At 50.3% G+C, this 26,771-nt stretch overlaps 1 protein-coding gene across 2 annotated transcripts in view; it reads left to right on the top strand.

The window, feature by feature from the left end:
• Positions 1–26,771, top strand: part of si:dkeyp-97b10.3 (caspase recruitment domain-containing protein 8) — a 136,279-nt gene that overhangs the window by 54,335 nt on the left and 55,173 nt on the right. For both annotated transcript variants that reach the window (XM_038816246.1, XM_038816245.1), the window contains exons 2-4: positions 15,286–15,317; positions 20,509–20,544; positions 22,777–22,821. In XM_038816246.1, coding sequence (XP_038672174.1) covers positions 15,286–15,317; positions 20,509–20,544; positions 22,777–22,821 — 113 coding nt within the window. The remainder of the gene's footprint in view (positions 1–15,285; positions 15,318–20,508; positions 20,545–22,776; positions 22,822–26,771) is intronic.

The raw sequence follows: 26,771 nt of genomic DNA, 5'->3' as shown, positions 1-26,771 counted from the left end.
TCATTTGAAGTCAGCTGGAATTAAATTTGTGATGTATCATGCCAGCTACCCACAAAATAATATCACTATGACCTCAATCCAGCACCTTTACTGCTTGGTTCAGGTGAAAGATTGCTAAATAGGTCACTGGCTAGGGCACAATTATTGCCCATCTGTAATTGCCCCTGAGAGATGGTGGTGTGGTGCCTTCTTACATGACTGCAGTCCATGTGTTGTAGGAACACTCACATTGCTGTTAGGTATTTGATTAACCCAAAAGAAGCCAGTACTGTGAGGATCGACTTGGAACAGATCTAGCAACTCAAGATTGACCATCCATGAGGCACTGTCGGCCATCAGCAGCAGCAGAATTCAACTTGACCACAATCTGTAACTTCATGGCCCGACATATTCCCCCACTCAACTATTACCATCAAGCCAACCCTGGTTCAATGAAGAGTGAAGGAGGGCATGCTAGGCACGCAACACCTAAAAATGAGATGTCAACCTGGTGAAGCTACAACATAACTTGTGTGTCAATCAACATAAGCAGCAAGTAATAGACAGATCTAAGTGATTCCACAACAAACACATCAGATTTAAGCTTTGCAGACTTGCCTCATCCAGCCATGAATGGTGGTGGACAATTAAACAACTCACTGGAGGAGGAGGCTCCACAAATATCCCCATCCTTAATGATGAAGGAGGAGCCCAGCACATCTGTTCCACAGATAAGGTGCTCAATTCTCCAAAATGGAGACAAGGTCCCGACGCCGGAGTGAAAACCGGAGTGTTTCACTCTGACGTCGGAGCCCGCTCCCAGTCCCCTATTCTCCTGCCCCTGGGGGGCTAGGAGCGGTGTCATGTATTTTACGCGCGCTGGGCTTTGGCGCGCGTAAAAAGTGGCGGCGCGTAAATGACACGGCCAGCGTCGCATAAATGAAGTCACCCGCGCATGCACGGTTGCCGTCCTCCCTGAGGCCACCCCGCAAGAAGATGGCGGAATGGATCTTGCGGGGCGGCGGAGGAAAGGAGGTCCTCCTTTAGAGAGGTCGGCCTGCCGATTGGTGGGCCCCGATCGTGGGCCAGAACCCATCGGCGGCCCCCCCGGTGCAGGAACCCCCCCCCACAGGCTGCCCCATCAGCGTTCCCGCCGGCAGCGACCAGGTGTGGACGGCGCCGGTGGGCACCTGTCGTGTTGGGGCAGCTGTTCGGCCCATCCGGGCTGGAGAATCGGCACTCGCCTTTTGCAGGCGCCGATTCTCCGAGCGGCCAGCCGTGATTCTCGCCGCGCTGGTTTGGGGGGGGGTGGGGGGGAGAATCGCATGCGGGCGCCTGGGCAGCGTGGCAGGACTCGCATGGCGCCCCAGCGATTCTCCCAGCTGGCATGGGGGAGGGGGGGGGGGAATTCCGCCCAAGGTTAAAGTGTTCACAGCAATCTTCAGTCAGAAGTGCCGAGTGGATGATCCATCTTGGTTTCCTCTGGAGGTCCCCAACATTACAGGTGTCAGTCTTCAGCCAAACATGATATCAAGAAAAGACTGAAGGCACTGGACACTGCAGTGGCTATGGGCCCTGACAATATTCTGACAATAGTACTGAAGACTTGTGCTCCAGAACTTGCTGCACCCCTAGCCAAGCTGTTTCAGTACAGCTATCACACTGGCATCTACCCAGAAATGTGGAAAATTGCCCAGGTGTGTCCTGTACACAAGAAAAAGGACAAATCCAACCCAGCCAATTACTGCCCTAACTCTATTATCTATTCTCCATCATCAGCAAAGTGATGGAAGGAGTCACCAACAGTGCTATCAAGTGCTACTTAATCAGCAATAACTTGCTCACGCTCAGTTTGGGGTCCGCCAGGCTGACTTAGCTTCTGACCTCATTACAGCCTTTGTTCAAACATGGACAAAAGAGCTGAATGCCAGAGGTAAGGTGAGAATGACTTCCCTTGACATCACGGCAGCATTTGACCGAGCATGGCATTGAAGAGCCCTGGCAAAACTTGAGCCTGGGAATGAGGGAAATTCTCCATTGGTTTGAGTCATACCTAGCACAAAGGAAGGTGATTGTGGTGGTTGGAGGTTGGTGATCTCAGCTTCAGGATATCACTGCAGGAGACCCCAGGTTAATGTTCTAGGCCTAACCTTCTTCAACTGCTTCATCAATGACTTTCCTTCTATGATAAGGTTAGAAGTGGGGATGTTTGCTGATGACTGCACAATGTTCAGCACCATTTGCAACTCCTCAGATAATGAAGCAGTCCATGTCCAAATGCAACAAGACCTGGACAATATCCAGGCTTGGGCTGACAAGTGGGAAGTTACATTTGCGTCACACAAGTGCCAGGCAATGATCATCTCCTACAAGAGAGGATCTAACGATCGCCTCTTGACATTCAATGGCATTACCATCACTGAATCCCCCACAATCAACATCCTGGGGGTTACCATTGATCAGAAACTGAACTGGACTAGCCATATTAAAACTCAAAGGCTAGGAATTCTACAGTGAATAACTTGCCTCCTGACCCCCCCCCCCCCCCCCCCCCCCCCACCCGCCCACCAAGGCCTGGCCCCATCTACAAGTCAGGAGTGTCAGTTAGCATGGTAGCATAGTGGTTAGCACTGTTGCTTCACAGCGCCAGGGTCCCAGGTAAGATTCCCGGCTTGGGTCACTGTGCGGAATCAGCATGTTCTCCCTGTTCGCGTTTCCTCCCACAAGTCCTGAAAGACGTGTTATTAAGTAATTGGACATTCTGTGTTCTCCCTCTGTGTACCCGAACAGGTGCCAGAATGTGGCATCTAGGGGCTTTTCACAGTACTTCATTGCAGTGTTAATGTAAACCTACTTGTGACAAAAAAGATTATTATTATTTATAGACTACAGTGTAATGGAATGCCTGGATGAGTGCAGCTCCAGCAGCACTCAAGAAACTCAACACCACCAGCTCAAAGCAGTCCACTTCATTGCTACCCCTTCCACAAAACGTTTAATCCTTCCACCACCGATGAACAGTGGCAGCTGTGTGTACCACCTGCAAGATGCACTGCAGGAACTCACCAAGGTTCCTTAGGCAGCAACTTCCAAACCCATGACCACTACCATCTAGAAGGACAAGAGCAGCAGATACCTGGGAACCCCGCTACCTGGAAGTTCCCCTCCAAGTCACTCACCACCTCGACTTGGAAATATATATCCGTTCCTTCACTGTCACTGGGTCAAAATCCTGGAACTCCCTCCCTAACAGCACTGTGGGTGTACCTACTCCTCAGGGACTGCAGCGGTTCAAGAAGGCAACTCATCATCATGTTCTAAAGGGCAACTAGGGATGGGCAATGAATGCTGGCCTAACCAGCGATAGCCACTTCCCATAAATGAGAAAAAAAGGAAGGGAGTTCCAGGAGTTTGAACCAGCGACAGTGAAAAGACAGCCATATAGTTCCAAGTCAGGATGGTGTGTGGCTTGAAGTTGACTTTGCAGGTGGTGGTATTCCCATGCATTTGCTGCCCTTGTCCTTCTGGGTGGTAGAGGTCAAAGATTTGAAAGATGCTGTCGAATTAGGCTCGGTAAGTTGCTGCAGTACATCTCGTAGATGAGGGCTTTTCAAACTGCAGGTTGTGACCCACAGGGGGGTCGTGGGCGTGTGTTAGGAGGGTCACAGTGCAATCGGTCGCGGCATGCCTAATCACGGGAGAGGCATCCCACGGCCGTGACAGGCTTCTAAGAATGCCTGCTGTGACCAGTTTTTAAGTTGAGAATGCCGGTCATGACTGGTTTTTACACCATACAGTCTTGCCACCAGATGTGGTGGCAGAGAGAAAGGGAAGGGAGATGATTGCCTTTGGCACGGTGAATAAATAGATGCTTTCCAAAAGTAATTGAAAGTTTGGCAAGTGTGAGGGCAAAGGCAAAACTATTACATGTTCCCCCCACTGCTATGACACATTGAAGAAATCAATGTTAATAAGGGAACTGTCAAAAGACTGGCAAGCCTTATTCAGTCACATCTGGCTGCGCTGATCAACAGTTTTGTCACTACTTTCCAGAGTAGAAGTTTCCGATTTTAAAAGAGAGATGGGTGAAAAATACTTTTGGGTTTGAGACCCCAGAGACAATTACAATATTACCTTACAGCTGACTCCAAATACAGAGACTGCACATCTGCGCTTCACCAGTGACAGCGCATTGAAAACGCGCCACAAGTCCACGAGGCTGTCAGCTTTCTGGAATAGGGTCTCCGAGGAGTATCCAGTGCTGAGTAAAACAAGCATTTTGTTCCTTTTGCCCTTCACAACGACTTACATGTGCGAGCTTGGATTTTCTGTCCTGACACAGATGAAGACAGCATAAAGGAACCAGCTGAACTCTGTGCTTGATATGCACATTGCCCTCTCCTCCTGTGAACCTGATTGGGGTGAGAGCATGAGGACCAAGCAGCCCGTACCAGCCTCCCCGGAAAGGCGCCGGAATGTGGCGACTAGTGTCTTTTCACAGTAACTTCATTGAAGCCTACTCGTGACAATAAGTGATTTTCATTTCATTTCATTTCATACACTCGTTGTATTAAAGGTGAGCAAAATGTTGTGTTCCGAAGGTCGGCTGGCGTGGGTCCCGAAGGTTGGGCGGTTGGTAAAAGTGGGACCCGGGAATAAAAGTTTGAAAAACACTTGTAGATGGTACATACTTCTGCCACTGTTCACCAGAGGTGGAGGGAGTGAATGTTGAAGGTACTGGATGGGTTGCCAATCAAGAGTACTGCTTTGTCCTGGATGGAGTCAAGCTTCTTGAATGGTGTTGGAGCTGCACTTATCCAAGGAAGTGGAGATTATTCCATCACACATCTGACTTGTGCCATGTACATGGTCGACAAGCTTACGGTAATCAGGAAGTGAGGTACTCTTCATAGAGTTTCTAGCCTCTGCTCTTATAGCCACAGTTGCTCGTCTAGTCGAGTTTCTGGTCACTGATAACTTCCAGGGCATTGATAGCGAGGGCTGGTAATGCCACTGAATGCCAAGTGGAGAGACAGTTAGATTCTCTCTTGCTGGAGACGGTCATTGCCTGACACTTGTGTGGTGTGAATATCACTTGAAATTTATCATCCCAAGCCTAAATATTGTCCAGGTCTTCCTGCATATCAACACGAACTGCTTCAGTATCTGAGGAGTCACAGAAGGTGCTGAACATTGTGTGAACATCATCAATGAAGATCCCCGTTAAGTATTTGCATTAAATCTTATTAGGTCCAGTGATGCTCTGTTGTATTAATATATTCACCGGCAATGATGTCATCGGCCCTAGTGTGGGAAACACAATGCACTTAAAGCTCTGCTGTTATAAATCTCTGTGGTCACTAATATGGCACCTGCAACACACAACATAAAAAGGGGCAACGAGGACCATGAACATGCGATGGTTAGCCATCTGGGAATTTACGGAGAAAGGTTGGAAAAAATAAAAGTTAGAAAGGAAAACTTTTAACCCGGCATGACAGGTGCTGCAGAGAACTAATGGGCTAGGTGGATTGAGTAATGCTAATCTGCCTGCAGAACACATTATACAGCTATCTAATAAGTAAGAGACTGAATCTTGGGTTGTTGCCATGTGTGAAGGAATCAAAGTAGCTGCTGAAAACTCGATTGTGAATTGTGCATAGGGGAACCTCCAATTAGTGGAAAAATGTCGGGGGTTTTCGGCCTTGTGGGACCCTTTAATGAAACAGTAGAGCGATAGAAATCCTGTACTGAATGTTTTGACTATTTTGCGCAGGCAAACAAAATAACTGATGATATTATGGTGCCCACTTTCTTGAGCATGATGGGGGAAAATAGTTTAATCTCCTCTGTAGCAACCTGAGCAGCCAATCATTAAGATGTACAAGCATTGTACATTGTAAGATTGTAGCTATTTTGCGAGCATTTTTTCAGCTGAAATCCTTGGTGATTACAGAGCGCTTTAGATTCCATAAACAAAACCAAAAAGTTGGGCGGGGGGGGGGGGGGGGGGGGGGGGGGGGGTCGATTGAGCAATTTGTGGCTGTGCTGAAAATACTTGCAGAATATTATGAGTTTGGAGATATGGGGCGGGATTCTCTAAAGATGGGCCTATGTCCCCAAGCCAGCAGGAAAACCACGCCAGTCACTCCGGCATCAACAGCCCCCGAAAGTGAGGAATTCTCCAATTTCTCGTTGATTCCGGAGTGGTTCCCTAAACTCAAGCCGGCGCCAAAGGGCCGGCGTGAGTTCACACATGCGCGGAACGGAAGACGTGATCTCGCGCATGCACGGACCGGCCGGCCTATTTCCGCGCATGCGGGGACGGCACCCGGGCAATATGGTGGAGCCCAACAGGGGTCAGGCGCAGAGGAAAGAAGGCCCACCCGAACAAAACCAGCCCGCCTGCAGATTGGTAGGTGCCCGCCCGATTGTGGACCAGGCCACCGTGGGGGCCCCTCCAGGTTCGGATCCCATCCCCCGGCCCCCCCCCCCCCCCCACGACTGCCCCCGCACACTTACCTGCCAGGTCCCGCCGTGCATGAGGTGAGTAATTCACGCCGGCGGGACTGGGCAAAACTTTCTGGCCACTCTGACCCATCGGGGCCTGGTGAATCGGTCAACGACTTCCGAGCGGCGTGGCGGGAATCCCACCAGCCCCCGAAAAACGGCACCGGAGAATAGACCAGCCAGCGGTGGACCGGGATTCGCGCCTCCCCCCGTGGATTCTCCGACCCGATGCAGGGTCAGAGACTCCCGGCCATGGTGTATGACACTATTCGGGACAGATTTGCTTGTGGTCTACCCAGCGAAGCGATACAGAAATGTTTTCTAACTGAGAGTAATTTTACTCCACAGAAGGATATGGAAATCGCTGTTTCTATGGAGCAGGCTGCAAAGGAAGATCCGCCGTTGTGTTTGTGCACTTGAATACAAAACATAGTTGTTGAATCAGCACCCAGGAATCTCAAGGTTTGTGCAAGTTACCGATGTGCAAAGCCAAGGCATTCTGCTGCTGAATATTGGTGGAAAAACATTGGGCTGGATTCTCCGTTTCAGCGGCTAAGTGCTGGCGCCAGCGGAGCAATTCTGGTCTTTTCCGACCAAACAATTTGCATAAAACCCTCACTGATTCTGGGACTGGTAAGGGGCTAGCAGCGGCACCAGGTGAAACCCCCAGCTCCCGTGCTGGGAACGGCCAAGAATGGCCTGGTCTCTAGCTGCTGACGGCTGACGACCTGCAATGGTCGGGCGGTACAACATAGCGGCAGCCGTGCATGGACCTGACCCGCCATCTGCGACCCCACAGCCCACACCCCAACGATCCCCCCCAACCCTCGCGGAAGCCCCCCTGGCCAGTGGCATGGATTTGAGACCAGGAAGAGATCAGCCATGATCAGTATGAATGGAGGACCTGGCCAATAGGGCTGAATTGCCTACCTCAGTTCCTAATTCCTATGTTCCTTAAGTCTGCACCATATGCTTTTAGGTTACAGATGAAGGCTGACTTGTTAAGTCCGGAGTCTTGGAACCTGTTGTGAATGGGCCACACCAATAATTTCAGTCATCAAGGATTAGTCAGGATTTGCGGGGATTTCAAGGTCACCATAAATCCAGTGTTAAGTATTGAACAGTACCTAATACCCAAATTGATGATTTGCTTGCGGGATTGGCAAGATCTGAGTCAAGCTTACTTACAGATGAATGTGGATAAGAAGCCACAGGAACCTCTGATAATTGTGACACTTAAAGACTTGGTCTGGTAGAGAAGATCGCTGTTTGACATCACATCAGCCTCCAGCATTGTCTCAAAGAATGAGTGGACTTAGTGGGATCCAGTGCTATCTGGATGACATCCTAGTCCCTGGAAGAGATCAGGAGAAACACCTTAGAAATCTGGATGCCACTCTCCAGTGATTGGGAGATTATGTTCTGAGAGGATAAGTGTGAGTTGAGTATGTGGGACATGTGATTGATGCCACTAGCCTTCACAAATCTCCTTCAAAGGTTGAGGTCTTGACAGAGGCACCTGCACCTCAATATATTAATCAGTTATGTACATTCCTGGGATTGTTGAACTACTATGTTGAACTACTACTAAACTTGGCACACGTCTGAAACCATTGCATAACCTTTTGTGCCAGAACAAGAAGTGAAAATGGTCAGATCAATGCAACACTGTTTTTGAACAAGCCAAAGAAGCATTACTTAAGATCTGAACAAGGTTTTCATGCACTTTGATGCTACATACCCTTATAGTTAGCTTTCAATACATCTCCTTCTATGGTGCATGAACGGGGTCCTCTCACATCATGGTTTGCAGTTCACCTGCAAAATTTCTATGTCTGGTTTTGATCACGTTTGGCAGAGTGTTTCTCAGTGGCTGCAGCATTGAGAATCTTTTCACTATTCAACAGCACTTTGTCATTCTTTCCGGCCTCGGGAAATTTTGTCTGCCGAGTCCACAGTTCGGGGAGCCATTTTGGAAGGCTGGCTCGATCTCTTCTCCCCCCCTCCCCTCACCCCCGGTTTTTGACCACACGCCTCCCCAACCTTAGGGAAGCCTCTCTGGGAACACCCCCTCTAGCTGGTCCGATTCCTGGTAGTTCTAAGCTGGCACCTGGGCACTCTGGCACTGACATCTTGGCAGTTCCCTGCCAGCCTGGCGGTGTCCAGGTGGCCGGGGGAGTGCCAGGGTGCCATCTGCCTTGTCCCTGACCACTTGGATGTGTCCAATGTGATGCCCCCCCCCCCCCCCCCAGGTGCTGCTATGCCTGGCCACCTTTGTATGGACCAGTAAATGGCGCTCTGCCAAGGTCTCCCAGGCATGGCCGTTGAGTTCCAGGCCCGAGAGAATCAGCAAACGTATATTTAAATTGGCCGTACGGCTCATTTAAATATGCTGATCTGGGTCACGTCCAGTGAGGGTGAGATCCAGATCATGATGTCTCACAAGATTCCGTTGAATCCTGTGAGGCATTTTGAGCATCACAATCTTGCGAGAGACCTCTCATGAGATTTAACGGCCTCGTCCTGACACCAAGTCAGGCGCGATGAGGCCCCATGCCATCGGGTGAAGAAAGACCCATTGCTTTTGCTTCTCAAACCTTGAACAAAGCTGTAAGTAACTTTGCATTAGGGGTCATTTTTGGAGTAAAGAAATTCCCTCAATTCCTGTATTGGAGAAAGTTAACATTGTTGACGGACCATCATCCATTAACAACCGTATTTGATTGCATACAGTAATTCGATCACTTGCCACAGTTGGTATATTGAGGTGGACATTGCTTTTGTCTGCACATACTTCTACCATTAAGTACCAACAGTCAAGTCTACATGGTTATGCAGATGGGTTTTCATAGAATCCCTACAGGGTTGAAGGAGGCCATTCAGTCCATCGAGTCTGCACCGATCCTCTGAAAGAGCACCGTACCTACCTAACCCTTTTGAACATTAAGGGGTAATTGAGCATGACCACTGCACCTAACCTGCACATCTTTGGACTGCGGGAGGAAACCGGAGCACCCGGAGGAAATATACGCAGTCATGGGTAGAAAATGCAAACTCCACACAGTCACCTGAGGCCAGAATTGAACCCGAGCCTCTGGTGCTGTGTTTCAGCAGTGGTAACTCTGCCACAGTGCTGCCCAAGGTTATCATTGCCAGGTAGTCTGTCAGACTGTTCAAAGAGGATTATCTTCTACTTTGAGCAAGTAGACAACACACCAATCACTTCTAAACAAGTGAGGAAGCACACTTGGAGTGATCTGATACTCTCAAAAGTGATGGACATGGTGTTACGAGGGAAGACTTCAGAACTAGCACCTATAACTTGAAACCGTACCACTCCAGCAGGTTGAAGCTGCCAGTACAGTCAGAGTGGTTATTCTCCACATTGAGGAAACAGGTGTAGAGAAGTTTCTGGAGGGCCATCGCTGAGTTGCACGCATGAAGGAAATAACAAGAAGTTAATTTTGGTGGCCTGGGCGCAGAAATTGAAGAGAAAACTAGAAAATGTTCTTTCTGTGGGAAGAAAAGACACAGGCCACCTTTAGCACTGCTGTTTCCACGGAACTGCCTGAAGTGGCTTGGCAATGTGTGCTTGTGTATTTTGCATGATCTTTTGAAGGACATTTATTCTTCATGATGGTTGATGCTTACAAGTGGCCAGAGGTTGCTGTGATGAAATATACTTCATTCGAGAAGACTATTGAGAAGCTAGGAGAAATGTTCAGTCAGTTTTGATCCCCTGAACAACTGGAAAGCACGACCGGACCTCAAATTGCCTCAGAGGAATTTGAAAGTTTCTTACAAGAGAATGATATTCAACATATTCCGTCCGCCATACCGCCCTGCTGCCACCCTGTCCAAACTATGAATCATACTTTCAGAGCAACCAGGCAACAAGGTTCGCTGATCAAGCGTCTTAACAAGTTCCTACTGATGTACAGGAATACCGCACATTTCATGACCAAGACCTCCCCGGCATTACTAAAACACAACTACATTCCATGTTTGATCTGTTAATACATCCAAAACTAAATAGATCATACAACAGCAACAGGAAGTACAAATGGAATGGTTGGAAAGCAAGGCATGGCATAGAATTTTCTACCAAGGGCAAGGAGTTTTAGAACATAGAACATAGAACAGTACAGCACAAAACAGGCCCTTCGGCCCTCGATGTTGTGCCGAGCCATGATCACCCTACTCAAACCCACGTATCCACCCTATACCCGTAACCCAACAACCCCCCCTTAACCTTACTTTTATTCGGACACTACGGGCAATTTAGCATGGCCAATCCACCTAACCCGCACATCTTTGGACTGTGGGAGGAAACCGGAGCACCCGGAGGAAACCCACGCACACAGGGGGAGGACGTGCAGACTCCGCACAGACAGTGACCCAGCCGGGAATCGAACCTGGGACCCTGGAGCTGTGAAGCATTTATGCTAACCACCATGCTACCCTGGGGCCCCTGGTTAGGAATTTTTATTAGGAATTACTCCATGGGGAAGGAATAGGTTCCTGTCACAATCCGTGCACAGACTGGACCTGTCTCTTATGCTGACTAGATCAGAGATGATGTTATCTGGAGGAGATATGCGGACCATTTGCTGCCTGGAAGAACGCAACGCTTCATCTTCACGGAGCCAACTCCTAGTTCTTGTGAAAACGCCGATTAAACCAAATACTTATGAGGTTAATGCATAGATGAAATGCCAGAGATTATAACCATGAAGAAGATGGCCTCAGAAGTTCGCTGTCAAATATTCTGAGAGCGACGACCTCCAGACCATCTGACTTTTGTCCATTGTTCATATTAAATTTGTTTTGAACTTGTTGGGGACATTCAATTTAAGGGGGGAGTTTTTATGTTGTGTTTTGGAGGTGCAATACTCGGAGCATGGTTATGGTGTTCAGGTGGGAAAGTGTAGCTGAGTCCACAAAAGATCAGCCATGATCTCATTGATGCTTACACCAAGTGGCCAGAGGTTGCTGTGATGAAATGACGGAGCAGGCTCAAAGGGCCAGATGGCCTACTCCTGCTCCTAGTTCCTATGGAGGTTTAAAACAACTGAGCTTTATTTTGTGTGTTATCTCTCACATGGACGTTCTTCTCTCTGTTTCCAATGCTAGGAACGCTTGCGACATCACTTCTGGTGAATATATTAATACAACAGAGCTTCACTAGAGCTAATAATAATTCATGCAAATACAAAACAATCCCCACTACTGATCTTGTGATGGAAGGAAGGTCATTGATGAAGCAGCTGAAGACGTTTGGACCTAGAAAGCTACCTTTAACTGCTGTATAGACCAGCACATATAAACAACTGGAACAAAGGAGGTTTTTGTGCTTCAGCAGAGTGTTGAGAAGCAGAGAACATCACTCCCTATTAACCTCCGCCCATTCTGCTACTAACACATTTGCACACTACACCGCATTTTGTATTTGGGAAAATTAGCTATAACGTTTGGGTACTTATATTTCATACACTTATATCAGACTAAGTATAAGATGCATTGTCCAGGGATACCTGAAATCAAATTTTCAGAGTAGTAACGACAATGTATTGTGTAATGCTTGATTTGTCAGTGGGTCTACACTTAAATCTACAAAGCTTGGCCTGGAAATTTGTACATTGCCATTTTTGGAAGCAGGAGATCAGGATGAAATGCCTGCAACTAAATGATCATGCCCAAAGTCCCCCAAAATTGAGTGTTCAGCTTCATTTCCTTGGAGCCAGCAAAACCTTGAAGGTTGAGCTATTGTAATGTCTCAGGTAAGTGAAGAAAGGTCAGTGAGCAGGCCAGGAAGGTTGGACAGTTGGGCTGGATGGTAGCGAAGATCGAAGCTGTTGGAGTGGTGATTTGGAGCGGGGCTGGTGGTAGGAGCAGTAACTGGGAAGGCTGTAGATGAGCATTGGAACATTTGTGCTTGTGAGAGTCACATTGTGTCGTCAGTTCAATACCCGATGAGTGCATGCTGTGGCAATCAAACATGGGTCGTGTAAGACATACAATTTGAATGAATGATACTATTCTCTAAATGATCCCGACATGAGCTCCTGCAACAAGTGGATCCAATGTATCCAAGGTAGCAGGTGGTATACTTCATATCTACATATGCTTCCTGCAAACCATATTGGGAGCTCAGAAAACCAGTTATGAAAAATGTGTGCTGCACAACCAAATGTCTAGGCCTTGCTTAGCAAAGCACTAAGTCACTGCTTAGTTATTATCAAATTACTCACATTAAATATATATTTATTAACTAACTAATGCACATTTCAAGCAGTGTATCTTGTCCAGTTTGTGATTCTTTTCCTGATATGAACAAAATCATAATTCCCTTCTTGTGGCAAGGAATAATCCTTCTTTTTGGCCATGTAACGAACTGACTTGAGTCATTTAATGAAATAAATTCAAATTTTTCTTTCTCGTTCTTTTGCTTGATGTCAGTATAATTATTGGCTCCCTGCTTTTTCTTTGTCTTCATAGAAAAATTGCTGCTCCATCTTTTCAGACTCCAGTGTCTCCTCAAGATGTAACTGTTATTTTCCCTGTGTGTCACTTTGGTGTTTCATGCTGTTGTAAATTACGTTAATTTGGTCGTACAGAACTTGAATATTGTTGAAAAGAGAGATATGGTGCTGAAACTTTTCATCTTGCAATCATCAGGACAAACATAAGAATGCCAAATTTCAAACAATCAAAATAATTTGTACTAAGGAGAAAAGGGTGCTGATTGGTTGGCACATCAACTCTGATTGGCCAAGGCATTGCCATGGAGAAAGCAACTGGAAACTATAGACTCCCCAAGCTACTGGCAATTCAAAACCGGTACAAGACTTGAACAAGTACCTTTTGTTTACAGAGAACAGGTCCGCGCCTAAGAATGTATTTTGCTTTTAGCAAGTGTACATGTTACAATAGTACCAATTACCCTGGAAAGGCAAACATCTCTAAAATTTGAAATAATTAAGCAAGCTGTCTCACACTGCTTCAATACAAGTGATAGTTTGCGCTAACAGGTAACTGCTGTCAGCTCAAAAACAATCTTCTGCCAATCACCCAATAGTAGAGCAATGTCGTGTATGCATTTCAGTGCTGGTGCGATGGGCTAGGACGGCGCTGGAGCGGTCTCCGCCGCTGGAGCGGCCTCCGCCGCTGGAACGGCCTCCGCCGTCCTAGCTGCCGATCCTGGCCAGAACCCAGTGCCGCGGGGTCCGCGCATGCACAGTTGGGCCGGCGACAACTAGCGCATGTGCAGTGGCCTTCTTCCCCGCGCCGGCCCCGACGCCAAATGGCGCAGGGCTACAGGAGCCAGTGCGGAGGAAAGGAGGCCGGGGGGCAGAGAGGCCGGCCCACCAATTGGTGGGCCCCGATCGCAGGCCATGCCACTACGGAGGCCCCCCCCGGGGTCGGACCCCCCCTTCCCCCACAGGCCGCACCCGGACCCTTCAATGCCGAGGTCCCGCCGTCCCACAGCAGGGTAGGACGGCGCCAGCGGGACTCTGCTTTTGTTGACGGCCGCTCGGCCCATCCGGCCTGGAGAATCAGCGAGCCGGCCCGGGCCAGAGAGTCGGCACATACCCCGACCGGTGCCGTGCCGACCACGCCGGTGCCGTGGCGCCAATTCTCCGCATTGCAGAGAATTGTGGCGTGGTGCGATTCGCGACCCGGCGGGGGGTTGGAGAATTCTGCCCACTATGTTTCTTCAATGCTTTGACAATGGGTCATACAGACTCAAAACGTTAGCTCCCTTCTCTCTCCACAGATGCTGTCAGACCTGCTGAGATTGCCCAGTACTTTCTGTTTTTGTTTCAGATTCCAGCATCCGCAATAATTAGCTTTTATCAGTATGTTTTTCCGGTTGCTCCTAATAAATAGGTAGAGTACAGACTGGACTCTTCCAGCATATACTTACAAAACCTAACTTCTGCTGTTGGATGTGATTCAGCAACTGGGCAGCACTTTCTGAACAATCCTGAGTGCACTAATAAGCAAGTTCATAATCTGGCTCATTTACGCTTGCTAGAAGTGAAATATGTTAATTTACAGGGGTCCATTATTTGCAAACAAAAGGAATATGTTAAAACCTTGTGCCTTTTTTGAGTCGCCCAGGTGCTTGGGGAGCCTATAGTTCCCCATTGTTTCCTCCATGGCAATGCCACGGCCAGTCAGATAAATCATCCACCTTTCTTCCTGTACTGTAAATTGTTGTGATTGTTTGAAATTTGGCATTCTTGCATTTTTCCTGATGGGTGCAAGTTGTAAGGCATCGGCCACATGGGCCTTTTTCAGCAATAATAAAATTCGTTGTGGTCTATTCCTTTCTTTATTCTGGGTCTTAGCTATTCGGAATCACAGATTTAGTCAAATTTCTAGTTATATATATATATGATTAGTTTAAAAATGTACGTCACGCAGTAGCAATTTAATAACTGTCTGCCAGTTGGTTGTTAATATTACAGAGACCCCGGTTTTAATGGGGAAGGTGGTGGGTTGTAGGGGCTTTAAAAATCAGGGCATTACAGTAAGTTTTCATTTTCACATTAGCATTTTTTCTGTGCGACTGGATGATTGGAAGTTGGCATTTTTTTGTTCTGTGATAGTGCAAAGCATAAATGTTATGTACAGTGTTGTATTTGCAGCGGTTGAAATTTGTTTTTAGTATTACTTCAGTTATGAAAGCTGAGCTGTTTTAAAGGTAATGGGAATATCTCAAATACTGACACGAAACTTCAGCCAAATGAGTCACAACTGACCTGTAACTGTTCTTTAATTTTCTTACAGTGAAGAGAAAACTCCCCTGAAGGACTTAAAAGGTAACTTGATGGCTTTATTGACATTTCTGTCCTTTTTATCTATACTATTTGTTTTGCGTGCGGCCTGGCTGAAATGCAAATTATTAAAGCCTTCAAAATATGTCAATATTGATATATTGAAACTAGATAGTGTTTTCTGTGCAAATTAACACTCTGTTGTTCTCTTAAAAGGAGATCACAATACTTTCTCCCAGTTAAGACAATAGAACTTGGAGAGTATTTTTGAACACAAAGAGTCCGAGCTGGATTCTACGTTTCTGCGACTAAGTGCCGGCTCGAATGGGGAATCCGCGGGAGGTTTACGTCAAAAAAATCGGCGCAAATCCCTCACCGATCCCAGTACCGATTAGAGGCTAGCACCGGCGCCGATTGGAACTCCCAACAATATGTCCGCAGCTACCATACCGAGTTCATGATTTGTATGACCACGCGTGGTCCGTGCCGTCGGGAACTTGGCCCATCGGAGACGGAGCATCGCGAGTGGGCTGGCCGATGAGGCGCCAATGGCATTGCGACTGTGCACGGCGTGCGTCACGATGATGCCATTTTGGAGGGGCTGACCGACGTCAAACCGGTGCCAGCCCAGGCCCCGATTTCTGCGTCACAGCCCATTCTCCACCCAATCGCCGAACACGATTTCGACGTCGGGCAATGGAGAATCCCGCCCTCTATCCCTTTGGATCTTCTTCGCAAGATTTTGTGGTGGCATAGATTTTGGGAGTGTCATGCAGGTATCCCGGAATGATAGTCATGCAATTAATGGGAGCATTAATCTGCGGATTTGTGCAGTGCCCAAAACCCAAAGTCATCCAGATTCTGAAGCATGTTTGATATTGAGCTATGGAGATGGAGCTTGGTTTGTCCCTTTACCACTGCTGAAGTATTTCCTCTGAGACATGGTTTTGACAGACCTTGGGCTGTATTCAATGAGGGGGCACCTGCCAATATTATTCTGAATGAAAGGAGTTGTATGAGTGCACATTGATTTTAGTTAGACAGAGGATTAGCTTTTTGTTTTGAACTGAATATCAGACTCTTGCAGCAGTAAGCCCTTCAGCAACATTTATGTAATGCCTGTAGCAAAGGAAAACATAACTTTAAAAAAAATCAATTCAAGGGATGTGGTTGTCACTGGCTAGGCCTGATGTGGAGATGCCAGCGTTGGACTGGGGTGAGCACAGTAAGAAGTCTTACAACGCCAGGTTAAATTCCAACAGGTTTGTTTCAAATCACTCGCTTTCGGAGCACTAGGCCAGCATTTCCTGATTATATGGAGGGAGAAGTCTAGAGCAGGCAGCAGGAAGGATACCTCGGTGTGAAACTGGGGTGGTGGTAGACAAAGAGAATTTTGAGAGGTGAGCCGAATTCCCGAAGATATATCAGAGGATTGAGGGGAGAGATAATAATCTTTATTCAAGTCTCAAGTAGGCTTACATTAACACTGCAATCAAGTTACTGTGAAAAGCCCGTAGTCGCCACACTCTGGCGCCTGTTCGGGTACACGGAGGGAGGATTCCAGAATGTCCAATTCACCTAACAAGCACGACTTTCAGGACTTGTGGGAGGAAACAGGAGCATCCCGAGGAAACCCATACAGACACAGGGAGAATGTGCAGACTCCGTACAGTGACCCAAGCCGGGAATCAAACCCGGATCCCTAACGCTGTGAAGCAAAAGTGCTAACCACTATGCTACTGTACCAGCCATGGAAGTGTGAAAACTTGATAAGAACAACACCTTGAGCCCAGGGGGTGAGAGAGACCGACGTTCTGGTCTTTGCCTGCCTGATACCCAGAGACGGATCTTACTAGGATGGAGGGACTCCGAACCCCTGAAGTTGGGGGTATAGGTTAGCGACATGTGCGGGGACTTGGGAAAATTAAATTTGCCTTGAGGGGTTCGTTTCAGGGGATTGCTCGAAGGTGGCAGCCATTCATCAACTTCTTTGAGAAAAATTAAGCTGTCAGCAGGGGGAGGGGGGAAAGGGGAGGGAGAGACAAGTAAGGACAGGAGAACCAACGGAGGAGTGGCTGGGGAAGGTGGCACTGTTTATGGAGGCCATGTTGGCTGGGTTTGTGCTCGGGGGGTTTGTTGGTTATATTGTTGTGTTTTGTTTTTGTTGAAACTTGATGTTGAAATTGTTAAAATTATAAATGCCTCAACGAAATAGTTTCTAAAAAAGAGAACAGCACCTTGGGCGTGATTCTTCAGAAAGAGTTCTAAGTGTGGTCTCATGGGAGTCTGGAAAGGGTGCCACACGGGGTGGGCCGGCGCCGTTGGCTGGAGGACCTGCGGGAGAATGGACATGTGGTCAGTGGGAGGGATGGGTCAGTCAGTAAGGCAATAACAACTCACATTGGACAAGTCCTACGGGTGGAGCCTGGTGGTTCCTCACCTCTGCGGTGTCTGCCAGCCTCTGCGTTGGTGACCACCCTGTCTTCGACCAGACCGGTCACCTCCATGGCACGCTCCTCAATGGTGGTGAGGATTCTGATATCTGCCACCTCTCCGCCAGATTGGGCCCTCTCCGGGAGATTGTGGGAGAGTTTTTCCTGAGGAGACACAGAGGGCACCATTCGCCACATGCGTGGTTCACAGTGGTGGGAGGGAGATGTGAAGGGTGGGTGGGGGGGCGGGGGGGGGGGGGGGGTGATTGAAGGGAGAGGGAGTCGAGGAAGGATTAGGGCGAATGAAGGCGGAGGGGTTATGGAGGGACAGTTGGACGTTGCATGGAGAGATGGGGGGGGGGGTGGATGTTCCCGTGGGGGCGGAAAGATCTCAGAGTGCTCTTCAAAGAGACCGGGGATGACTGACTGCAGTAGGATGTAGCTGTCGCGCGCACTCCCTGGGAAGCGAGCACAGACTTGCATTATCTTCATCTAGTGGTCGCACATGAGTTGTATGTTGAGGGAGTGGAACCCCTTTCAGTTAAATAGGGCACACCCAGATGGCTCGGTGAGCGCAGGCCGACATGCGTGGCATCTATTACCCCTTGGACCTGGGGCACCCTGGCAATGGCAGAGAAACCTATTGCCGGGCGTCTTGCTGGGCTTGGTCCACATCAAAGATGATGTAGTTTTCTGCCTGGGCATACAGGGCATCCGTTACCTGTTAGATGCACCTGCAGGCTGTGGCCTGCGAGATACCACATAGGTCCCTCTTGAGCTCTGGAATGATCCGGAGGCATAAAAGGTCAAGGCCATGGTGACCTTGATGACCACCGGGACCGGATATCCTCCTCCTCCATGTGGTGTCAGGTCCGCACCATCCCCTTCTTGAGGCGGAGCCTCCTGCGGCACGTGCTGACTGTCATCTGTTCAAAGGACCAGTGACGCCTGTACACCCTGGGCCATTGTGGGACTCTCCCTCTGGGTCTCCCTCTGGGTCCCCCTCTGGCCTGATGGACGCCTGGGTCCTCTCGGTGTGGGGTGGGGTCCGGCACATGGGTCACCACCTCGAGCATCTGCAAACGCTGCTGTCACTGTCACCAGCGTCTGGCCGCCCAGACTACCAATAGCACCATTAGGTCAAGTTCTGTATCCAATACCCCTGCCATAGCGTTCAACATATGTAAGGAATTGGGAGATGTATTAGACTCACAAGCAGCGGTAGCTCCCAACCCAGGACCCTCCAATCTCCCATTGACCCCTCCACCCCCTCCACACACCCACCCAGAATGCCCTTCCCACACACTCCCATCCACAGCAGGCCCCCCTCACCAGATCCCAGACCCCAGACACCCACTCACGGCATCACCTGGTCCTTGTACTGGTCCCCTCCCAATGGCACTCACCCACCCTCCAGTCGTGGGCATATCCCTGAAGCTGTATCCTACCCATTGGTGTTCGGCTGCTGCATGTGTGGTGTTTCTTCCCCCAGTGTTCAGGCATCATGGTCTAATTGGGATGCTAGGCAATGATGACCAGATGCTATATGGCCCGCCCACTCATGGGAATCCTCACTTAACCACAATTGCCAATTCCCTATTAGCAATAGCCTTCAGCCGCATGGCTAGAGGCCTCGGCAGTCAGTGGGGGTTATGGGTGGTCGGTGGGGCAGACGGGTAAGGGCAAGGGTTGTTCCCGGAATGGGTAAACACGATCTAGGGTTGGCATGTTGGTGATGTGAGCGGTTGCCTCCTCCCAGCGCCACCCCCCTTCCCATTGCGACCCACCCTTGCGGTGGGTCCCTCACCCCCGCCGAGCACTGGGGTGGCAAGCCCAGCACCCCCGGGCTTTTTGCCTGTGAGCAAAGATGGCTACTCACCTCTTCGACTCCCCTTCGGCAGGGCTCAGGTTTTTCAAAAGGAGTACTAATCGGTGCCAGTGTGACCACTTGCTGGGGAGGCCGATGAATGACAGGAGGCCGTTGGATATGGGGCGGCTCCCGTTAATTTTATGGAATAATACTTAAGTGGTGATAATTGTTTTCTCGCCACGCTGCAGCAAGGTCCCGATTTCGCCAATGGGAGCGGGCCGGCTGCATCGCAAACCGTTTGGTGCCTGGCGCAGTTCTCGTTTTCTGCCTCTCCCGCTATTCACCGGCCTAGTTTTGCTTGAGTGAGAGCCCAACAAAGCCGGAGAATCGTGCCCCTTATCTCAACAGTTTGAATAGGTCAGGTGGAAAATGTGACCTGGTGGGAAGACTTCAAGATGAAACGCAAGGTGTTACCACCCATCAGCCATGTTTCAGCCAAAGGCCGGATCATCCATGACAAGTTCAGAGCTGGCAAAGACCTTCTTCATGAGCGAACAGACATTCTGACAGTAGAAAATTGAAGGATTGATTGGCAGAGTCCACAGCATCATTGGTGGGTGGTGTGAATGGGTTTGGAAGATGGTTGGTGAGGTTAGCCTCCAGCAGGCGCAATGAGCAGGAAAGATGCCAAATAAGGATGATTGAATGGTTTAGAATTGTGTTATTGGAAAGCAGCATTATGCAAGGATATAACTTCATTTCAGAGGTATCCAGGAGATTTGTGCAGCAGTTACACAGACTTGCCTGCACACATTTACCAGACTATTATCTTGGCTTAGCAAGGAGAATGAGCAATCTACCACTTGTGTTGATTAACAAAATCTTTTATTGTTATGGTTCTGGGGATCTTACATATGAGAGACTAGCATATTGTCTCCCCTTAATTGTTGTTGCTGTGTCTCCCATTACTGTTGTTCTTTTCTTTCCATTGCAGAGGCAAATGCAGATAATTCCGAAAATTCAGAGTCAGGTCAGTGATGTTCCATTTCTCACGTTCTTTACTGCCATCAGTTGAAATCTTAATTTTCCATTCATACCGTGCAGAAATGGACTTAATGGGTGGAATGTAATCCCTGACCCCTCTGCATGGGTTTGGCGGCAGAAGGGTTGGCTGTATGATTGGACAGGAGGGTGTGGGGGCGGAAATCCGGCTGCCTTCCCATGTACCTCCAAATAAGTCCAGGGTAGAAAGGTTTGCTGGTGTCCTACCCTCCCCAAGGCCAATTGAGGCTCGTAAGTGGATACTTAAGGACCATATCCCACTTCTGCTGGTATTCAATCAGTGGCGGCAGGGGGTTCATGATGCAGGGAGACCACTCAGCAAACCACCAGCAACAGGAGACAGAGAGTAGTGGTGGAAGGGAGTGTCTCAAAATGGAGAAGGGTGACTAGGGTTCCACAGGGATCCGTGCTCGGACCACTGTTGTTTGTGATCTACATAAATGACCTGGAGGAAGCTATAGGTGGTCTGATTAGCAAGTTTGCAGATGATACTAAGATTGGTGGATTTGCAGATAGCGAGGAGGACTGTCAGAGAATACAACAAAATATAGATAGACTGGAGAGTTGGGCAGAGAAATGGCAGATGGAGTTCAATCCAGGCAAATGCGAGGTGATGCATTTTGGAAGATCAAATTCAACAGCGGACTATATGGTCAATGGAAGGGTCTTGGGGAAAATTGATGCACAGAGAGATCTGGAGTTCAGGTCCAGTGTACCCTGAAGGTGGCAACGGAGGTTGATAGAGTGGTTATGAAGGCATACAGCATGCTTGCCTTCATCGGACGGGGTATTGAGTACAAGAGTCGGCAGATCATGTTACAGTTGTATAGGACTTTGGTTAGGCCACATTTGGAATACTGCGTGCAGTTCTGGTCGCCACATTACCAGAAGGATGTGGATGCTTTGGAGAGGTTGCAGAGGAGGTTCACCAGGATGTTGCCTGGTATGGAGGGTGCTAGCTATGAAGAAAGGTTGAGTAGATTAGGATTGTTTTCGTTGGAAAGACAGAGGTTGAGGGGGGACCTGATTGAGGTCTATAAAATTATGAGAGGTATGGACAGGGTAGATCGCAACAAGCTTTTCCCAAGAGTGGGGGTGTCAGCTACAAGGGGTCACGATTTCAAGGTGAGAGGGGGAAAGTTTAAGGGAGATGTGCGTGGAAAGTTTTTTACGCAGAGGGTGGTGGGTGCCTGGAACGCTTTACCAGCAGAGGTGGTAGAGGCGGGCATGATAGCATCATTTAAGAGGCCTCTAGACAGGTATATGAACGGGCGGAAACAGAGGGAAGTAGACCTTGGAAAATAGGAGACAGGTTTAGATAAAGGATCTGGATCGGCGCTGGCTGGGAAGGCCGAAGGGCCTGTTCCTGTGCTGTAATTTTCTTTGTTCTTTGTTGTACTGGGAAGGGGGGTGGGGGGGGGGGGGGGGGGGGGGGTGGGGGAGGTACAGGGGCAGGCCGTCATTCACAGACAACTCTGCCCAATTGAGGGACCTAGCATTGGGAAGGGGTTGTGATTTAAATGTTCTCTCTATTTTTATTGTTTATTTTATATTTTACTATCCTAAATATTCAAGTTGCTCATCCTGTAATGCGCATCACAAATTCCTCAAGCTTTTCCACACATATTTATCAGCCTCCAAACGTTGGGGCCCAAAACACTAATACAACCCTGGGTGGAAATTAGATGTAATGCCTGACAAGGACAGACATGTACCCCCAAGACCAGAACAATGACCAAACTCTGGGGAGTGTGGAGGAAGACTAAACATGCACCCACACCTTTACGTAAAGTGAGCAGGTCAGGGTAGGCTTTTGGGTATAAGTTCAGCTGCGACCACAAGAGAAAGCCAATTGATCAATAAGGTCATTGATCCCAAAACCGGATCTTAGGTGTAACCTTTAAGTAGTTGACTTTCCCACTTTTGTGCCAATCCGCCGAACTGATCATGGCACCATTGCTTTTCCACTGCTATCCCCTTACATGCATAGCGGAGCAGACTCGATAAGCCTTATGGCTACCTGTTTTGACTATGGATATAAAGCTGTCTGACAATTTGAGAAGGACTTTGGACATTCGCGGACTTGGGGCCCACCCCACTGTCCTTGTATCCACAAAGCAACTCAATTAGAATTTTGAACTTTTGACCTGTAAAGGAGTTTCATGGATGTTTTCTCTTTTCCCCTTTTTTAACGTGCAAGGTTCTGATGATGAAGGTTCTTCAGTTTCAGAAAAGAGTGGTTCTGGTAAGCGTAGAGACTCTTCCTTTCTTTCATGTGCTCATACACTTAACAATATTTTTCAATATTCAGTTTTGTGAACTTCGTGGTACTGTGTAGAAAATAAATACATTTATTTCAGCATACAAATCTGATCAGGTAATGTTGAGATAGAATGGCTACTAATTAGCACTATAACTCCTGTTTTATGGGTGAAATTTTAGGAAAGGGTGGGAAGCCATTCAAAAGTCCATTGGGCGCGATTCTCCGCACTCACGCCGGTTCAGAGAATAGCGGGCCGCGCATATTTTCACGGCGACCCAGGTCCGACGCCCTCCCGCTATTCTCCGAACCCCGCACAAACTACACGTCGGCATTCCCGGCAAAGGCCTCGAAAGCCCCCCCGACACGACCAGAAACGCTACTTATTGGCCCCCCGCTATTCTCCGGCCCGGATGGGCCGAAGCCCCAACGTCATCACGCAATGTTTTCACGCCGGCCAACACACCTGCTTTTCAAGTTCGTCAACCAGTCGTGCTGGCTGACGAGAGCTTCAAGTAGGTGAGCGCACCGCTCAGCGCACCGCTCAGCGCACTGCTGGAGTCTGGCCACAACGGGGAAGGCATCCCCGAGAACGGGAGGGGGGTCCAGAGCGGGGGGGAGTGGGGGAGACTGAGGGGGGAGTGGGGGAGACTGAGGGGGGAGTGGGGGAGATGGAGAGGGGAGTGGGGGAGACGGAGGGGGGAGTGGGGGAGATGGAGGGGGAGTGGGGGAGACGGAGGGGGGAGTGGGGGAGACGGGGGGAGTGGGGGAGACGGAGGGGGGAGTGGGGGAGGACGGAGGGGGCAGTGGGGGGAGACGGGGGGAGTGGGGGAGACGGAGGGGGGAGTGGGGGAGACTGAGGGGGAGTGTGGGAGACTGAGGGGGGACTGGGGGAGACGGAGAGGGGGGAGTGGGAGTGAGGGGGGTAGGGAGAGAGTGAGCAAGTGACTCGTCCAACCCCGGTTACAAAATGTCTGCCACCATGCCATGACGTGCCGGTCACGAGGACACAGCCGCTGGTTGCCCTGTGGCTTACGGCCACAGGCCACTGACGCACCGGTGAAGAGGACGTAGTTAACTGCCCGTTGGATGCAGAAAGTGACCAGGGGTAAGGCTGCCCGCGTGTCAGCAGCACGACCAGGCCACCGGGACACACAGGTATCCCGTGGCAGGCGGCTGCCGAGGTGTCGACTAACCTCCGTCTAACATGTCCCGTTTCTCTGCCCCCACCACCCTTCTGTAGGTTAGCACAATGTCTGCGAACAGAACGGCTATGTTCTGCACAGTGGTTGGGGCAGCTCTACTGGATTTGGAGATGCAGCAGCATCCACAGCCACAACCTGCAGTGGATGCAGGGCCAGCTGCAGCAGCAGAGGGAAGGGTCGAGGAGTTGCCAGTCGTCGAGCAGCATGGGGAGGAGGAGGAGGGGGGGGGGGGGGGGGGAGGAGGAGAGAGTGAGGGTGCAGCCACGGCGCCAGAGGCGACGACCAAGGCCGAGGGTGTACCGTGCCCGAATCTCTTTCCTAACAATGACGGACATCACCTGCAGGAGGAGACTCCGGCTGAGTAGGCGGACGGTGATACATATCTGTCACCTCGTGGCGCACCTCGCCCCACGTGGAACGGGGGAGGACACGTGATCCCGGTTGCCATCAAGGTGACGGTCGCTCTTAACTTCTATGCTACCGGCTCCTTCCAGTCTCCGAGCGGGGACGTCTCCGGGATCTCCCAGTCATCGGTCCACAGGTGTATCCGGGATGTGACCAACGCCCTCTATGCCATCGCCGATCGCTACATCACCTTTCCCGAGGACCGAGCAAGTCAAGACTCACAAGCTCGTGGATTTGCCAGCGTGGCCAGGATATCGATGGTGCAGGGGGCAATCGATTGTGTTCACGTCCCCATGCGCCCGCCTGCGGGGGACAGGGAGGTGTTCACAAACAGGAGGGGGACATACTCCATGAATATCCAGGTGGTATGCGACCCCACATGACGTTCATGAATGTCTGTGCAAGGTTCCCAGGGAGTGTGCATGACTCCTACATACTGGCGCAGTCGTACATCCCTGCGATGTTTGAGGGACGTCTCCCCCGGCTGAGGGGCTGGTTGCTAGGCGACAGGGGTTATCCACTGAGGTCTTGGCTGATGACGCCTATACGGAGGCCTCAGACCAATACGGAAACCCGATACAACGAGGCCCATGCAGCAACCAGGGGTGTGGTGGAGCGCTGCCTTGGCCTCCTGAAGATGAGATTCAGGTGCCTGGACCGCTCTGGAGAGGCCCTGCAGTACCAGCCCGACAGGATCGCTCGCATTGTTGTGGTCTGCTGTGCGCTGCACAACATCGCGATGCAGAGGGGCGATGACCTGCTGCAGGAGGCGGAGGGAGAAGCCAGTGGCAGTGGTGCCAGCACAGAGGAGGAGGAGGAGGAGAGGGAGGAGGACGAGGAGGAGGAGGCTGGCGGAGTGGCAGGCGCAACACGCAGACACGACCCAGGTGCTGGTGATGTCCAGGAGGCGGCACGACGGACCCGGCGAGGACGGCGGGCACACGACTCCTTGGTGGCAGCACGGTTCACGCGTCGTATGCGACGTCCCCGCTGAACACCAAACCACCACCTGCATCGCTAGTCGTGCAGAGGGTCAACACACAACTTCCACCACCACAACCCCCGCTCAGTGTACACTGCTCCACTTCGACATCACCCTTACCACTGGGTCCAGACGGTATGGCACAACATCGATGGCTGTGTCAGCGGGTGTGATCAGTGCCATGTGGAATGATGACAGCCCGCTCTGCGAAGAGCTGTGAGCTCAGAATCGTTAGAGAGAGTCTGACCCATGGCAATAGCTGAACCATCCACCTTGGTGGCCGCTGAGATCGTCACGAAAACTCCATCACGTGCCCGCGTGGGCTAGCTGTGGGAGGGGGTGGGGGGGAAGGGACTGCACACCCGGCACCGAAGTTTCACCGCTCGTCAACCCCAGCGACACTTGGTCACCATCGCGATTCCTGTGGCTGTGGAACAATCACACGGTATTACGTAAGGTGGAACAGTGCGTTTAATGTGAACAAACATTTACAGGTGCCCTAGCCCCTACAACTAAACTGTGCCCTTCACCCATGCCAACTTACTCAGTGTCTCTCTTTGTTGCCTTACGTGCCCTACCACTACGTCTACGTGAGTCCCCAGATGATACAGCAGGAGTGGAGGATCGCCCCCTTCGACTTGTTTCTCCTTCGGCAAGCGTTTCCTGGGGCGACCCGGCCTTGATGGGCCAGGCTGCTCTGCGGGCGTCTCGAGTGACGTTGTGCCACCCTGCTCTGCCTGCTGCCCACCCGATGCACCAGGGATGGGACGGGGGAGGCCGAGAATTCCGGGACGTCCCGTGATGGAGTTAATGGGACGGCCCCGAAACCTCCTCCTCCCTCGGGGAGCCGGTGGCCCCCGGGCCTCACTTTGGGACAGAGGTGCGAGCGGGGAGGTGCCCCGTCGCACCACCGGACCTGGCGCTGCCAGTCCTGGAGGCCTGCAACGGTATCCACCAGGATCCGAAGGTTTGCAGAGACGGAATCCAGGGAGTTAGACATTCCCGCCAGGGACTGTGCAATCTCAACCTGTGAGTGCACGACACCATCCAGCACATGTGTCAGGCGATTGATGCTCTCCGCGACTGACTGCTGGGACTGTGCCATCGACTTCTGGGACTGTACCATTGACTGCTGTGACTGTGCCATGGCGTGCGGTGACTCGGGCATGACCTGCTGAGACTCGGCCAAGGCCCGCAGCACACCGGCAATGTCGTGTTGGCTCTGGCGCATTGCTGCCTGTGAGAGGGCAACCCTGTCCAGGGCCGAGGATGACGCGTGCACATTAAGCCCAACGCCTTGCATAACCTGACCCATTGCCTCCATCGCGGATGCCACCCGTGCG

Source organism: Scyliorhinus canicula, chromosome 13, assembly GCF_902713615.1.
Source record: "Scyliorhinus canicula chromosome 13, sScyCan1.1, whole genome shotgun sequence".
Lineage (NCBI taxonomy): Eukaryota > Metazoa > Chordata > Chondrichthyes > Carcharhiniformes > Scyliorhinidae > Scyliorhinus > Scyliorhinus canicula.
The sequence above is the reverse complement of the archived record's forward strand: the minus strand, read 5'-3'. Positions and strand labels throughout refer to the sequence as shown.